At 50.1% G+C, this 16,649-nt stretch overlaps 1 protein-coding gene across 1 annotated transcript in view; it reads right to left on the bottom strand.

Moving 5' to 3' along the window:
* Positions 1-542: 542 nt before the first annotated feature.
* Tgfbi (transforming growth factor, beta-induced, 68kDa) overlaps positions 543-16,649 on the bottom strand; it is a 31,266-nt gene continuing 15,159 nt past the window's right edge. The window contains exons 5-17 of the mRNA XM_005376495.2: positions 16,364-16,528; positions 15,947-16,093; positions 14,314-14,455; positions 11,174-11,386; positions 10,269-10,406; positions 9,544-9,689; positions 8,582-8,718; positions 7,639-7,769; positions 4,867-4,991; positions 3,377-3,479; positions 2,753-2,832; positions 1,677-1,701; positions 543-1,193 (exon numbers count right to left, since the gene is read on the bottom strand). Coding sequence (XP_005376552.1) covers positions 1,153-1,193; positions 1,677-1,701; positions 2,753-2,832; positions 3,377-3,479; positions 4,867-4,991; positions 7,639-7,769; positions 8,582-8,718; positions 9,544-9,689; positions 10,269-10,406; positions 11,174-11,386; positions 14,314-14,455; positions 15,947-16,093; positions 16,364-16,528 — 1,593 coding nt within the window. The 3' untranslated portion in view covers positions 543-1,152. The remainder of the gene's footprint in view (positions 1,194-1,676; positions 1,702-2,752; positions 2,833-3,376; positions 3,480-4,866; positions 4,992-7,638; positions 7,770-8,581; positions 8,719-9,543; positions 9,690-10,268; positions 10,407-11,173; positions 11,387-14,313; positions 14,456-15,946; positions 16,094-16,363; positions 16,529-16,649) is intronic.

Below are 16,649 nucleotides of genomic sequence, written 5' to 3'. Positions count from 1 at the left end.
AGACCTACCTGTTCAAAAATGAAGTGCGGGCTTAGGGCTCCACCTCTGGGCTCCTGAATGTGCCCTGCAGCTTCTTCAGGAATAAAGGAATAAAGTGTCAGGGGTAGAGATCACTGAAGACCCGAAAACTTAGCAATATGGAGGCTGAAATGAAAATGAGTTTAGCGGAGCAAGGTGATAATGCCTTGCTCCCATGCCTATAATCCCAGCACTTGGGAGGCTCAGACAAGAGGATTGCTGCAAGTCTGAGGCCAGTCTGGGGTACATAGTGAGTTCAAAGCCAGTCTGAACTGCATAGCAAGACTCTTATCTCAAAAAGAAAAAAAAAAAAAGAAAGAAAAGAAAGAGGGAGTTCACCAAAAGCTTGGGCTCTAACCCCTATGGGATATCTGGGGATTTGAGGGCTAGCGGCTGTCAGATCTTGAATACCTTCCTCCACAGCCCCTTGCTGAGCTTCTCCAGCTGGAGTTGAGTGTGAGGGACCATGGCAGCCTCTCAGGAGCAGAATCCACCCCCGACCCTCAGGCCAGCACACGATCTCATCCATACCAGCAACATCTCTTTGGTTTTATTATTACAAACACACCATGACTCCATCGTATTCAGGAAATCTGGGCTCTACATGCTCTACATACTCTCTTTGCTACCTAGACAGGGCCACACAGAAGGGTCCAAGCCACGCACAGATGCAAGACAGTTGACAGCAACTGTTCAATTCATAGCTTATAATGATGCCATTTTTCCAGCTGTGCAGGAGCTCTACAAAACCATGCCAGGACTTCCCAGAATGCTGGATTACTTGATTCATGTTCCGTGAGCTCCACGATACTGCAGCTCCTTCTTCCAGGCACTCACATAAGCAGGAAATTCCAGGTTCGGGATAGGTCCTTTCTGGAAGTGAACATCAGGTAATGACATCCAGATCTCTGCATGCAGTGGGTTAACAGCCAGGTTTAGGGAGAACAAAAAAATAAAAAGCACATCTCTCTCTCCCATCCCCCCACCCAACTGAGGCTCAGATCTCATTATGGTGCAGCCCGTATACACTGAAGTGTGACCATTTGTCTCAAGCACATTCCAATAGTCTCTTTGGCAAACGGAGAGAAACTGGTAGGAAGTTGCTGAGGTGCTTTCCTCCTGTGGTCCTTGGTGCTAATGCTTCATCCTCTCTAATAACCTCTGGTAGACAGGGGCTGAAAAAGAGAGGGTGAGGGGTGAACAAGATGCAGCCTTTTCCACGTCGGTCAGAGACACTGTCAGTCTTGAGAATGGGGACTAAATGCCTCCTTTTGCCGTGCTTGCCTGCTTTTTGGTTTGTGAAGCTTCACCTCTTACTCAACAACTGCTGCTCTGGGACTTTCTCCATCTATCAGTTGGGACCCACATCCTTACCCAGGGCTCCTGCCAAGTCCTATGCAGCATTTCCATGCTCCCAGTGCTAAAACTCAGAGCAGCCCAAAAAAGGCTATGACTCTTACTATCTTCACTGTACAGAGAAAGAAACTGCATTCTCTATGTTTGACCCCACTTCACCCCAGTGGTCTGAGCCCAAAGGCCAGGCTTGTTTTATTGTACCATGACCTTCGATATACAGCAGATGGTAGGCTTGGGTCTGCTGGGGAGGTGGGTGCAGCTCAAACAGGACTGCAGGGACTGCCAACCCAGACCAGACTTACCTAGTCTCACGGATCTCTGGGAAGCCTGAAAGAAAACACAAGGTACCAAGTTTTCTCATGAAAATTACGCCTTCACCTGTTCATGGAGTAGCTTTGCCCATTGCTACCCTTACTTAGAAATGCTAGGGTAAGGGAGAGGAAGAGAAAAACAGAACTGATGGGCCCCAGAGAATCCCTCAGTCAGCCTCCACAGCCCTATCTAGTCTGAGCAAGCCCCTGTGAGTGGAGTCTGAGCTGAGCATTCTTGGGAGACCCCCATGCCATGTTTTCCCCTGGACAACAGAGCCCACAGTTTGAGGGCTGGGGCTGCATAGAAGTGGCTTCTAGGAGTAGGAGCACAGGCACTGTAGTCCCCTGGAAGCTACAGGGAGACCTGCCTGTTCAAAAGTGAAGTGCAGGCTTAGGGCTCCACCTCTGGGCTCTTAAATGTGCCCTGCAGCTTCTTCTCTTGAAATGTAAACTTCTATAAGGTGTCCCACCTTCCCATGGGTTCTACCTGGCCCAAGTAGCAAAAGAGCCTGTGTCCTAAAAGATCCTGTGTCCTGGGCCACCTGGAGAGCAGGAGGGGATGCTGGGAAGGTGGCAGAGAGGTTCTAAGAGGGAGGCAGGGCTGTGGCCAGCAAGAGAGGCTCCACACACAAAGCTGGCTCAGTAGCCCCATGTCCAGGATCTATACTGCCCAGGAGAGCCCAGCAGCGCCTAGGATGGCCACTGCCATGGAAAATGGAAGAACCCACAGAGGCTCAGGCATGGGGCTGCTAGAAGACAAGCTCAGGATGGGCTGCCCCCTCGGCCAGGCGGAGTCCAGAGCTGTCCTCGGCAACAGTGGATTCCTGGTGATCTGTGGCTCAGAGACCCTGTCTAAATGCCTGGGTTTTAGCCCACAAAGGAAATAGGAGCTGAATTCTCTGACATCCACCCAGACTAGGGCTGAGGATGCCCCAGTGGGAAGGGGAGAAGTTTTAAGACAGTCCCGAAAAAGCAGTCAAGAGAGACAGGGGCCAGAGAGCCTCTCCACGTGCCCAAGCAGAGGCCCAGGACGGCTCCAGCTAAGCATAAACTAGCGGGTATCTTACCTTGGAAAATGCTGATGCCTGTTTGAAGATTTCAAGAGCAGAGTCTGCCAGCTCATCCCCTCGCTCCTGAGGTCTGTTGGCTGGAAAGGGAAGAGAGGACAGCTTTGGTAAGAGGGAGAAGCCATTCGTGTGGCATTCCCAGCAGCCATGCGAGAGGCACTGTTGAGCTTTTGCACGCACATTTCCAAGTGAATTTTCCCCCTGTGACTTTTCATAACCCCACATGGTGGGTTCTGACCCACAGGGAGAGAGCTCAGAGAAAGGCGAATGCGCAAGTGAGAAGAGGAAGCACGGAGGCTCAACTGTGCTGGGGGTAAAGAGATACCTTAAGCAGGTGGGCTGGGAACTCACCACCAGCATCGGCATGCATATGAACCACTGGGCCTTGTGGGGGCTGAGACAGTGGGTGATTTAGCAAGAAACGTGTCCTGGAGTTCCTTAGTGTGGTGCATCTGAAACTACAGTTCCCAGTTCCCTTCTCAGCCAGCCACACAAGCACCATGTGAATGTCACCATGTCACATTATTCTGATCTTTATTTAATAATTTTCTACTAAGCACCAATGGCCACATGCAGAGGAGAGCCAGCTGCAGAGCGAGTGGGGCTATGCTATGTCCACCTCACCTGGGGGCTGCAGAACACTGGTGATGGCATAGACCACACCATTTGTGGCCATGATGTCAGTCTCGGCAACAGGCTCCTTATTGACGCTCACGACACCGTTTTTCTAAGAGCAAAAGCAATAGCAGCTGTTAGACATAGGGCACAGCTCCCCGGCTGTTTATTTGGCAAGCACACCTGTGCCCGGTCCCGCGCACATACTGGGGACCGTCTGATGAATGCAACAGCCCCTGCTCTCTGTAGCTCTTCAGTCCTTTGGATGGATGCCGCACACTTCAATTTATTTATTTATTTATTTATTTTTATTTATTTATTTTTTTTTTTTTGGTTTTTTTGAGACAGGATCTCGCTATGTAGTTCAGGCTGGCCTTGAGCTCACTTTGTAGACCAGGCTGGTCTCGAACTCACAACAATCCTCCAGCCTCAGCCTCCCAAGTGCTGGGATTACAGGCATGCGCCACCATGCCTGGCTAGCACACTTCAATTTAAAAAAATGCTTGTTTATCTGCTTCATCCAAGGAATGTTGATATCTTTGTCCCACTTAACAGAAGTGAACATTGAGACTTAAGAGAGGCAAAGTGCCTTTTTAAAAGCTACGTAGGTGGGACAGTGGAGCATAGAACACAGGCCTTCAATTCTAGCCAAAAGTTCCTTTCACTTTTCCTAGATCCAGCTTAATATTTTCTCATAGGAGGTCCACCTCAGGGTAAATCTATCTTCAATCTTCCTGAACAGCCCAAGGACTCAGGACGGAAAGACCCCAACACCTAAAAGTAGGTGCTGGGAAACTAGCAGGTGACCTGCAAAAGTCAATGAAGTCCCTTCCATTCCTAGCTCCTTTTGTGTTGTTCCGCGTTTCCAAGGATACCGGTAAGCAAGGTATACTGAAGATCAGAAGAGAGGACAGGCAGCCACAGCCAGTCTCACACGGAAGAGTGATCCCTCCATAAGAAAGTCAGAGGCCTCTGACCAGGTAGCCAAGGGGGTTCCCCGAGCTCCTCACCTCATTTGCTGCTGGCTACCTGCTCCTACCTGTTCCTCCTCTTTCCAAAGCACACTCTTAGCAAAGCTCCGAAGTACACTAGCATCCTCAAAGTGCAGAGCAAGGAAGGCTCCAAGAGCCGACCCCGGCATTGAGAAAGCTTACTGAGATGGTCTGGTTCATGGATTCGAGGGGCTGGGGTGGGAAAAGGTTAAGGGATGGCTCTCTCAAGACACCTAAGAATCACCTACTATCTCCCAGATGCCAAAGCAGATGCTTTATTCCCTGCAAGTCTGACAGTTATTGGTCAGGTCTAACTATAACCTCTATAACCTCACTTGTTCTCCCCAAAGACTCTCTTCTCTTTTCTCTCTTTCTTTGGACAAACTGTACTTGGGAATTCAGGGTGTATCTTAAAGCTTATGTGTGTCTACTGCTACCCAAGGTGAGATGAGCCCTGAAGCCCTGGTGTCAGGGCAAGGCCAGCCTTACACTCACTAGCACACTCACCGAGCTGACTTCTATCTTGTCTCCCTGGAGAGACTTCAGCCGTACCAGGGCCCCAATGCCTCCGCTAACCAGGATTTCATCACCGATGTGGTATTTCAAAATGTTGGCAAGTTCTTTGGCATTTCCTGCAGGTTTGTGGGGAAAAAGGAGGCAGAGTTAATACTTAGATTAGTAATTGGCATGGTCAAGGAGGACCATGGCCAAACATTAGGAGAAAAGCCAAACCGTTACCTGAGATGGAGAACTTCCTGTCCAGTTAACAAGCATTCACTGAGCACCTACTGTGTGCTCATGCTGTAACCCATCATCTGTCTTATGGTCACAAGGAGCAAGGACACAGACACAAGGAGCACATCCACGGCCATGAATCTGGGCTCTCTGGGATGCTGAGCTGTCTGGCTGCTACAAAGGAGTTAATGCATACTCTTCTGTGGATATGACTCATGTTTCATGAGCTAAATATTTGCCTGGAAATCCAGGGACCTCTCCAGCACTAGCATCTGGGACATTTCATCATCAGTATGGCTCCCGCCGGGTATAACACAGTAGAGAAATATTTAGACATTCTACCCTCAAATGCATATTCTGTTTGAGATGGTTTCCTGAAAGGAGAACTTAAAAGAATCAACAGCTGTGCTCTAGAGGCTTTGCAGCCTAGTTCAGGGCTGAGAGGGTTTTCCCTCCCAGCATCCCTCTTCACACGCCTCGGCATTCCTTTCAGGCAGCATCAGCTTCTCCACCAACTGGGGAAGGCATCTGGTTGCTCATAAAGGTGTCCTGGCCTTTCCCAAATTAAGTGTGGGAGGCAGTTTCTAAGGTGGCCAGTAGTCTTCTCACCTCTGATACTCCTGTTGCCAGCCAATGGCTGATTTACCAGGGCTCGTAGAGGCACTATTTCTAGTGCCTTGCAACTGAGTGCAGAAGTTTTGAAGCACTGTGGAGAGTTCACTTGGTTATTGATAAACCCACAGCAGGTCCAGGGGATGGAGCCACCTGTACCAACTGATTTGCAAGCATCCACAACTGGGGCTGGTAAGAGTTCCCTCCAACAAAAATACTGCCTGCAGGTATTTTTAGAACCAGTCAGGACCCGCTCCTTTTCAGGTCTCTCGGACCACTCTCCATTCTCCAGGTCCCTGGCTAACCTGCCCACAGGCCTGGGGATATGTCTGGGAAACACATTTGCTTGTACCCCTGCCTGGTTCTCACACTGCTGAAAATGAGAAAGAAGCAGGGTAAGCTCAGGCCACCTGGCGAGCATTCCACTCTTGCCAGGCTCAGAGAGGATGGAAAGTTTATGTTCAGAGTGAACTTTTCCCCTCTTCTCAGGAACAGCCATCAGCCTTGCAGATGCAGGCATTCACTTAGCAATAAAGAAAATTAAACAGAACACAAGTTTAGCTCCGAGTCGAGTGCAACCTGAGCCATTTATTGTCCCACAGGAAGGGAGGCATAAACAATGTGCACCTGGATGTTTGGCTAAGGTCCTTCCTCGTCTTCTTCCCCCTCCTCATGCTTACCTTGCTGTGACAGTGGAAGTGTCTTACGGGCATACAGGAGCGCTAAACATGGCAATCCCCACCCCCTCACTGTCCCCGTGCTGTTGATTGAAGATGTGCGGCTAGCACTGCATGCGTTGTCCTCACAACACAAGGACTCCTGTCATCCTCATTTTTCTAATGAGAAAGCTGAGGCTCAGATAGGTTAAGCAGTTTGCCACGGATCACTGAACTGGTGAATGACAGAATCTGAATCCATTTTCCTGGTAATTCAGGAGCCCATGCTTGTAACTACCAGCTTGCCTCCTAAACATTCTCATCTAAATTTCTCAGGGTCATTACTAACTTGATGGGAAGGCTTCTATCCTGAGGAACATTTAACACAGGTAAATGGCTTCATTATCATTCTTCTTGCAGGTTACTGGTGAAAAGTACCCTTTCCTGACCTGCCTGCTGGTTGTCCACTTTCATTCAGTTCAAGTCTGCCAGTGGCTGCCTGCTTTGGCGCCCCCTGGAGTTGACCTTAACAAACTGCATGACCCTGGCCTCCTGCCGCTGTAATGAGCCACCAGAAGGCCCAGCAGGCACCTGCTCTATGGGAGGTATTCTGGTTTACACCTGAAATGTTTCCCAAAGCCTCATGCACTCATAGGTGGGGCTTCTGGTAGGTGATTGGATTATGGGGCTTACAGGTGACTTGCTGTTAGGAGGTGGGATCTGGTCAGAAGAGGTGGATCACTGGGGGGGGGGCATATTTACCTCCATCTCTCCTAGCTTGATCTCTCTCTGCTTTATCTCTGTCATTCCCCTCTACCATGCTGCTCTGCCTTGGAACCAGCTGACTATGGACTGAAGCCTCTACAAACATGAGCCAAAATAAACCTCTCCTCTTCTAATTTGCAGGTGTTGGATATTATGCCTCTGACGAGAAAGGTAACACAGGAGGGGAGGGGAACTTTGTGACCTCTCTTGTCACGGTCCTGGCAGTGGCTGCAAATGGCCCTGGCTGCTGTCTGTGTCCTTTGTCCGGGCTCAACCTCTCCCTGGCTCCTGCCCTCACCCCTACATCCAGGCCAAGGTGTGCTAAAGGCTTCCCACAAAGGCCACCTCATTATTACCCTTTGATGACTCCCTTAATCCTGCCCATACTTCAGGTAGTCTCATCATTAAATCCCTTGAATCAATCCCTTTGCAAGGTGCCAGCTGTTTTCTGCTGGGGCTCTGATGGACTGTGACTTTAGAAAAGTGGAAATGTACTTAAATTGGTCTTTACCTAAGAGTTTGTTCAGTTCTTCTGGCGGCATGGCTTGGAAGGCTTCGTTTGTGGGAGCAAAGACTGTGTAGACTCCTTCCCGATTAAGGGTCTCTGTCAGCCCAGCAGACTGGATGGCGGCTACTAGCATGCTAGGGATACACACAGAAGATGTCACTTACCTGTGAGAAGGTGAGCAGGGCACATTTTCTTCACATACCTCAACATGGAGAGCAGTAGAGCCCAGACCATGGCAATGCACAGACCTTACCGGTTTTTGTACCCATGCTATGCACAGAGGGAATGATTCTAGTTTGCATCTTCCCTTCACCCAGTGTAAGTGCTATGATCCATTAAATGGACAGAAGTCAGAGCCCAGAAGGGGAGGGAAGAAAAAGGCAAGAGGTATGGCTGACTCAAGATGGCTCAGCCACTGGGCCCTGAGTATGCGATCTGGGGACAGCAGAGAGGGTGTGGTTTCCCAGGTCCTTAATCAGGTTGCTGAAATCAGTGAGGTAAATGCTCAAAATGACAGCACTCAGTGGTGAATAGCCAGAAATAGAGAACAGAGTAGAAAAATAGACTAATGTGGGGACTTCAGCTGCCAGTTGGCCAATTCTGCCCAGAGGGTGACAGATTCTTTGTACCCTCCAAGCTGTGTGTTCTTGCCCACTGAGACCTTTACAATGAGCAAGTGATGTCTTTCTTGAGCTTAGTCATAAAAATGCATCCCCCTTACCATGGATCTGAGGGTGATATTCCCAGGAGTAATGCTTCTTCTCCACTTAAGATTTCAAGGTGACCCACATCCTTACCCACCCCAAGTCTGGATGGTCACACCAGTGCACCTCTCGTGTTAGGGAAGTCTCTGGGGAAGTAAGGAGCCTGACAAAAAGCTGAGGTCCATCACTCTGCCCAATATGACCATTTGGCAGAAGTCCCACTCTGGGAAGAGACTGGTTACCTAAAGCGATTGTCTCCCTTTAGGACATCCATGACAGTCCCCGTGGGTGGGGTAAGCATCCGGTCCATGGTGAACAGGGCCCCGTACCGTCCCCTCTTATCATGGGCAGCAATGCAGCTATTCTCAATGCACAGGCTCTGCACAGAAGAGAAGCAGAGAGAAGAGGCCATTATTCTCCCAAGTGGGGCTTCCTAATTTGCTCAGGGGATCATGCTGATGGGAACAAACCCACAAAGGTCAGTGAATACATATTGGGTGGGTCACACAGATTGGGATAACACGATATATATTTTCCAGGAGAGAAAACAATACAAAATGGTCTTTCTCAAAGAAAGAATGACCTTAGGAATCCCAGTAAAGTTACACAGAGGCCCTATAATGAGAATATCAGTTACATAGGAGGTCCACTGACAATCAAGTAAATAGATGGAGGCCACTGATTTACTTATTTAATAGACAACGACCATCTTTAACCAAATGGTGCTGATAGACCCCAGACCAGGAGCAATGCTGAATTATGGTTCTCATTCGCCATCCCAGGGTAGCTACGGGATTTGAAGACAGAGAAGACACAGGAGAAGAGGAAAGGGAACATTTTGGGCCAAGCTGTGTTCACATTGTCTATACAGAGAGGTTTCTTTACATAAGTTCAGAAGGATTCAAAACCCCCATCCCTCCTCCCATGTGTTCATCCCTCTGGGCTCCCAGGGGCTTATTGCTTAGCAATCCAGGTCAGACAAGGGTGTGGTATATGCTCCAAGGTCTCCAGAGAAAGAGATTCTAATCCTGCTGCAGGATCTCACTTAACACTATATAAACTTTCCAGAAATTACTTCCTTATTAGAAACCAGTTCTTATGCAAACTCCTGCTTATTAAAGACTTTTTTACACTATACTAACATAACTTCCATTTCTTAGAGCTGAGGCAAAGAAAGGGGTGGGATTTAGCACCCAGAACTTACATTACGATAAACAAAAACTCTGAGTTTTTTGCCACCGAGCGTGTCCAGGGTCTGTCCGTGGTACAAATACTTGGAGGCCACCTGGTCTTTGACTATGTGGTTTAGAAGCAAATTCTTCATTTGGGCATCAATGGGAGGGGCTCCATCTGTGAAAGAAGGTGCGGTTAGGGCCAGCAAGACAGGCTCCTGTGATGAAGAGAATGGTGAGACAAATGCAGTGCAAAGCCCGTGCCTCCTTGAGGTTAGAAGTGGAGATTGAGAAACCAAGCAGAGTTGCCAATATTCCTTAATATCTGGCACCTTCTTTGGAAAAAAAAGTGCCCCTCATCGGGGGTGTTTGGAGCTTTGCCCGAAGAGAGAAGGGAAGCATACGCACACTTTGGCCCTCCTCTCTGTCTTCTGTATGACTGCAGCTAAGCTAACCCCCCATGCGGACCTCCTGCCTATACATTGGTATTGGCCCTGCAGATGAAACCCTAGATGGTCTACTCTCCTGGCAGACACAAAGCCTTGAGTTCTGAAGAACAGATCCCCAAATGCATTTTCAGTTCTGCCAAATGAAACAACAGTTAGTCTAAATTTTCTGCTGGAACCTCATCTGCTTTGGATTGAGCGGGGTGGAAGGTCTAAGGTTCCATGGGTGCTGTAAATCAGGAGAGTGTCAGGGAGCTGACGGGTGGGGGTGGCTGCTCCAAGAGATGGATGGGGTACTTTTCCCACATTACCTTTAAACACAGAGTTCAGGGGGGCCAAGAGGGTCAGCCGCTCGTTTCCAGAGAGATACGTGCTGAGGCCAGCTTGATTGAGGAGGTCAGTGACTGTGGAAACGTCAGACTCTGCAGCCAACTCAAACAGTGTCTTGGCTACAGGAAGGACAAAGGGGGTTCAAAAGTTAACAGTGTTGTTTGCACTTATCATTCATCCACCCCAGATCATGACTCTCATCAGCAGGAATGTCATCTTGTGAGTCAACAACCCTCGGAACACAGCAGGGCCTAGTGGGTTTGTCGTCCGAAAACCTAACCAGTGGGGAAACGGGATGAGCTTTGGTTTGATGGAAGGCAGCAGCTGTCCCAGGCCCTGAGACAGCTTGATCAAGGCCTGCCTGATGCTGGGGAGGAGGCCACATTGCTGTACAGTGGCTTCTAAAGAGTGCATCAGGCCGTAACCACACACATAGGAAGAGTCTGTCTCTCCCTGTGCGATTCCTTCACTCATGGGCTCGATAGACACGAGCCAAAGTCTGTTCAGTCATGCCCCCCGAGTCAGTGACCTGGGAAGGCTTGGGTGCTATTGAGAAAGCATGTGCTCTGAAGTCAGCTAATGGCCCTCTGTATCTAGCTACAGCAGGCAGAGCATCTGAAAGGCTTCTGGGATTGTGTCTCTCTTCCTGCATACCGTTAATGGTCCCCACTGCCTCCAAGCCAGTGTCTGAATTCCTGTGCCTAACACTCAAGACTTTCCATAATCTGGCTATACCCTACCAGTTTACAGTGGCAAATAGGCTGCAAGCTGAGTCCAAGCAGGGCAGTGGCTCAAATGGTCCCTGAATCTCCACCACCCTGGCACTAGGAATGGCAGGAGGGATTGTAGGCTGGACAGGGCTAAGGTTCCCAGAAGCCTGGTGTACCTGAATCTGGAATAAGCAGCTCATCAATGAAGTGGATCACACCGTTGGTAGCCAGCTTGTCCTTGTCAGAGATGATAGCCTTCCCATTGATGGTAAGCATGTCCCCACTGCAGCCCACCTCCAGGGTGGTGCCCTCCAGCGTCTCCATGGACAGCCCTGAGACAATGGCCTCGGCACACATGGCCGACTTCAGGATATGGTTGTTCAGCAGATCTGGGGGCAGAACAGGACACAGATAAAGTCAGCATGCTTCAACCACACCTCAGAGGTCAGCTTGCAGCCTGCCCAAGCCGTGAGGACCCTGTTCTATCCCATAAGTACCTTCAGACAGGCTGGGCACCACAGGGTCTGGGGCCTCCTTTCCCCCTGCCTGCCACCCTCTAAACCTGGCTGGACTCTGCAGTCTGACTGCTTGAGTTTGAATCTCATGGCCACAGGCCAGCTGGGACCCTAGGCAAGCCATTTAGTGTCCTCCAGTGTCATCTTCTGCATCAGTAAATTGGAGATAAGAATAGATTAGTCTCCTCTGCAGAGTTAAATTCTCCGCACTGCCTGGTGACAGAGCAAATGGTCAAAGAATGTCAGTCATTAGCTTATGAGTTCTGAACTTCTGGTGAAAGGAAAAGCGCAAGCCAGCCTACCAAGGGGCTTTTTAATCTACTGGGTTTTATAAAAAAAAATGTAAAATAGGGTAGGAAAAGTGGAAACTGCAGAACAGGAAAGCTGTGAATTATCTGTACATTTTATTTGCCCAGGTTTTGTTCCTTTACCCAAGCTACCAGGATCTACCTTAGAGGTTGGGAATGGTGATCAGTGAGGTAAGCTCTTTGCTATCCCATTTGCCTCTCCTGTAAATAACAAATTCAATTGCTTACTTACTTGTCCAAGCGTTACTTTAGGGAAAGGCAGGGGCTAGGGTCCCTGAGAGGGCTTCTAACGCCATCAGGGCTCTCACTGGCATTCATGACCTCTGTGTGGAGGAAGCTACAAGGACAGTCAAGAAAGATGTGTTCCCACGCCAGGCGGAGCAGTTTCCTGGCTACTGTTCTCCAAGGCCGCCAAGGTCCTTTGTCTTGCTTTCTCACCACAGAGGTGAGTGCCAGTCTGTTGCTGAGTGTGGGAACCCAAACTGCGCTGTCACAGACAGGAGGAAGTTCTGAGGCCCCGCAGAGGCCTTGGGCTGCTGGAAACTGCTTAGAAAGCCAGTGCTGACCTGATTCAGCCAGACGGGAAGACAAAGAAGAGCAAGACCCTACAGGGGCAGTGAGGCCTTTGGGAATCTTGCTTCTCAGAGAAGGAAACCGAAGCCCTAGGGTGGGGTGTGAATGACCTGTCAGGGCCACTCAGGGAGTAAGCAGGGTCAGGACTGGAGGCTTCAAATGGAACATGCCTGCTTTCTGTCTATCTTCCAGCCCACTAGTAACAACAGGACAGTGTCAGTGGTTGAACCTTTACCTTCAAGTCCACAGCTACAGCAAGAGAGAGAAAGAGAGAGACAGCCCTTGCTTTAGTAAACGAGTTACTGAGCAGAAAAAGCAGATCTATAAAAGCATAAATTAGGGGTCATTTTTTTCTTGCACTTTATAGTAAGGGGTTATGATATCTGTGAAGGTAAAAATATCCTATGTACTAAAGCTGTTTTAATGGGAGGTACAGTTGGTCCCGTGAAGGCCCATGTGCTAAAGGGTGACACTGGAGGTTGTGGATGCCCCAGTAAGAGGTGGGTTCTAGCAGGAGGTCACTGGGCATATGGCCTCAAAGGGGATGGTAAGACCCAGTCTCTTTCTCTCTCTTTTATTCCCTTCACACCAGGTGAGCAGCCCCAGTGCCAGAGGGCCAAAAGCAATGGGGCCAACCAACTATGGACTGAAGTCTCCAAAACTGTGAGCCAGACGATGGCTTCTCTGAGCTGGCCATCTCAAGTATTTGTTACAGTAAGGGGAGGCTGACTAACACAAGGGGGAACATACTTCTAAGTGGGAAGCAAAGTATGCTGAGATGTATTTAAATCTCATCTCCTCTAGGCAGCCTTTGAGACCTTGAGTCTGCCTGGGCCTGACCCTCATTCCCAGTGTGTTGACCATCTCTGTTGTTGCATTTACCAGTTCAGATCCCAACATCCACTTTGAGACCTGCCCTACCAGACTAAGTTCCTGAAGACAGACTGGACTTTGGGGGCCCCAGTTCTCAGCATAGAACAGGCATCTAGAGGCACCCAAACCATCTGGAAACAGAACAGATCCCATCTGTGCTTTCAGAAACGTGCCCTTTCTCATCCCTGGCTAGCCAGGAGAACATTCTAAACTTATAGGCTGTCTGAGAGCAGAAGGCATTTTATATAGCATGTAGCAAAGGTAGACTTAAATAGATTTAAGAGAAATGATGTCATCTCTGAACTATATTCGGGAGGAATAGTGTGGTGTGGTAGTTGGGAACTTGGGGCCTACTCTGCTGTCCGGGGGAGTCTAGGCTCATAAGGCAGCTTAGTGCTTATGGCTCCTGAGAGCTCCTGGAGTTGAAAGGGGCCAGGTAAGGGGAGGGAAAAACCCCCTAGACTCCCTTCCATGTTTCTCCTTTCCTCCCTTCTGGCAGTCATCATGCCCCACCTAACTCTGCAGCCCACTGTGGGGGTGGGGATGGAGCCAGCAGTGGAGAGTTAAGAGCTCACTGTGCTCATTTCTACTATAAGTCTGACTTACCCATGGGCCTTCCAGTCAGACATAGGAAGCTTGAAAGAGTCAGCATGATGATTCCATTTCAAGGATGCCACGACCCCTGCCCATACACACACCCTGCACTCCACCTGACAGCCTTGCTCTGGCCTTCCTCACTGAGCCTTTACCTCTCCCTGTGTCTGTGGAGCCTCAGCTATGGACTTCTGAGTCCCTTCCATACCTCAGCCCTGCACAAAGGCTTCAGGTATGCAGGTTTGTACCTTAGAGCCAGGGTGGGGCTCTGCTGTAGATTCTGCAGACCTGGCCGGATGGGAGACATGTGCCTGGATGGTTCCCAGGTACAGCTGTGGTGGACTTCCTGAGAGTCACCTCAGGGCAGGTAATGTGCCTATCTTCGACGAAAGCAGGTCTTGGGCATAGTCTGGCTGCTCCAATGAGGCAGCACCAGGAATTGAGTGTCCTTACCTCTCAGGGCCTCTGGGTCACCCAGGATCCGGTTCAGAGTCTCAGCAGGGATCTTCTCAAAGGCCTCATTGGTTGGCGCCAAGAGTGTGAACTGACCATCGCCCTCAAGCACGGTGTTGAGCCCCGACGCGGCAACAGCAGCCTGTGAGGGGAAGGAGGATGAGTGCTCCCTGAAGGCTCCGGGTTCTGCCTAGCAAGATGCACACATGGCCTCGCACATCCCCCCTGGGGACTCAAGGCCAACAAAAAAAAGAGAAGCTCAACCAGAGCTCATCCTCACCGCGATCTCCGTGTGATCTGGCCTGGTCTGTGCACAGTCAAACTGGCCAACTTTCAGGACTTCTGCGCCTCCTTCTTTCCTACCCGCAGGCCTTTGTCCTGCAGTCCTCTCTGTGCTTTCCATGTTCTTCACTTCTTTGACTCCTATTCCTTCTTTAGGCCTTTACTAACACACTGTTTCTCTGAGATGCCCGCTGGGCATCTGGCCCCACCCCCAGGTCCCCAGGCAAAGTGAGTCTGTCTGGTAGAGATACTTCCTCAGCTTGTGACCATCTAGCAACTGTAATTCCAGACTTATTGGAATTTATGTGATTCATGTGATCTGCAGCATAGAACCATGGCTGGGAGGTAGCAGGTGCTTAGTAAGCATGTGTTAGAGAGAAGGAAAGATGAGCATGGGAGGGGGGCCCAAAGGGAAGAATGAGGGATTATTTGCCCAACATAAAGAGCAAGAGATTGCTCAAAAGGACCAAGTTCTATTCATCAAAATATATGCCAACAACTTTGTGGCACTGCCTTTCCCTTGAAGAGCCCCTGTGCCTTGAGTGACCAAGAAGAAAGGCAGGGAGAAGAGCTGGGGAGCCAGGCTCCTAGGGCTCTCTAGGGCCAGCTAACAGCTGGCCCATCTGGCTTGAGTGTGTTTGTCTCTCTGTGTTGGAGATCTCCAGGGGCAGCTCCACTCCCACTTGTATCCTTTGTGGTTAGAAAGTTCTCCTTGACCCAGGGCAAAAACCCTGACAAGGCAGCCTGCATTCACTTCCTCCTGAGCGGATGCTGCCAAAAGAAACGCCCGTTCGCCCCTCCAGTGGTAAGACAGATGCCTGCTGGGCATGGGGGAAGGAACAGTGTTCTTGTGGCCCCAGAGCAGTGACAAGCCAGCACAGGAGTAGAACCTAGGCTCCTGTGTTCACATGAGTGGCCTCTCTGCTAGATTGAGGGTCCGTGGAAATGCATATGGCTGGAGCAGGGGCCCAGGGTGGGGACATGTGGTCCAGAAGCATCATGTAACCCGACAGGCCATTTATTCTACTGCCCCCATATGGGAGTCAGCATCAGGAGGATGGGCCCTCCTACCCACGGAACCTACAGTGAAAGCCCAGGCAGCCGAGGGCCCAGAGGACCCCTTTCTGCTGCTACCGCACACAGCTTTCCAGGGGAGCCAAAGGAAAGCTTTACAACAGAGAGAACAGACAGGAGGCACTACACAGGATAAGTCAAGTTAAACATCTAACTCATGGACTCCCCCTAGCCCCTTCCTCTCATGAGACATTCAGATATCCTCTGCTCCTCCTGCAGAAGGGATCCCACCAGGCCCCTCTCGGGACGCTGTGCATCCCCTGGGGCAGCCCCTTACCCGAAGCGTCTCAAGGGTGTCCTCAAGCTCAATGATCTGCTGGATGTTGTTGGTGGTGGTGGAGATGACCTGATCGATGAGATGTACCACACCATTGGTTGCATGGTGGTCAGCTTTCAGCAACCGAGCACAGTTGACGGTCACGATCTGCCCGAAGAAGAACCAAGGGTGAGTGGCTAACACAATGAAGAACAAATCTGGGAGCCTCAGGAGACAGTGCCTTCACACCTAGCAGCAGAATGCAGTCCCGCCTGGTGTGGAACAACAGCAGTGCACAAGGAAAAGTAGACCCAGGAGCAGAGGGTATCTATGCATTCTCATATTGTAGGACAGAACCCTAGAAAGCAGTCCTATGTATGGGGCAGACTTGGGCTCATGACATACAGAACAATGCTGTGTGACTGGGTATGCTCATACCCCGTTGGGATAGTGGTGGATCTGGATGTTGGAATTCTGGTACATGGAGGTGAGGGCCATGCCATGCTTCAGCTCATCGGTCAGGACCCGCCTGTCTACCATGTGGTAGCGAAGGGCGTTGAGCAGCTCGATGTTGACATTGCTTACCAGGGAGTCCAGCACTTCCTAGAAGGAAGGACAAAGTGATAGTTACGGTTATGGTTAGTTATGGCGTTTCAAACCCCACATTCAAGGGATGGGTCCCTGCTCCCCTCGGAAGTATGCTTTCTAAGCCCCAAGTGGACCC

This window comes from Chinchilla lanigera, unplaced genomic scaffold, assembly GCF_000276665.1.
Source record: "Chinchilla lanigera isolate Chin_1 unplaced genomic scaffold, ChiLan1.0 scaffold00007, whole genome shotgun sequence".
NCBI classification, from domain to species: Eukaryota; Metazoa; Chordata; class Mammalia; order Rodentia; family Chinchillidae; genus Chinchilla; species Chinchilla lanigera.
Note: the sequence above shows the minus strand (reverse complement) of the source record. Positions and strands in the feature narration are given on the sequence as shown.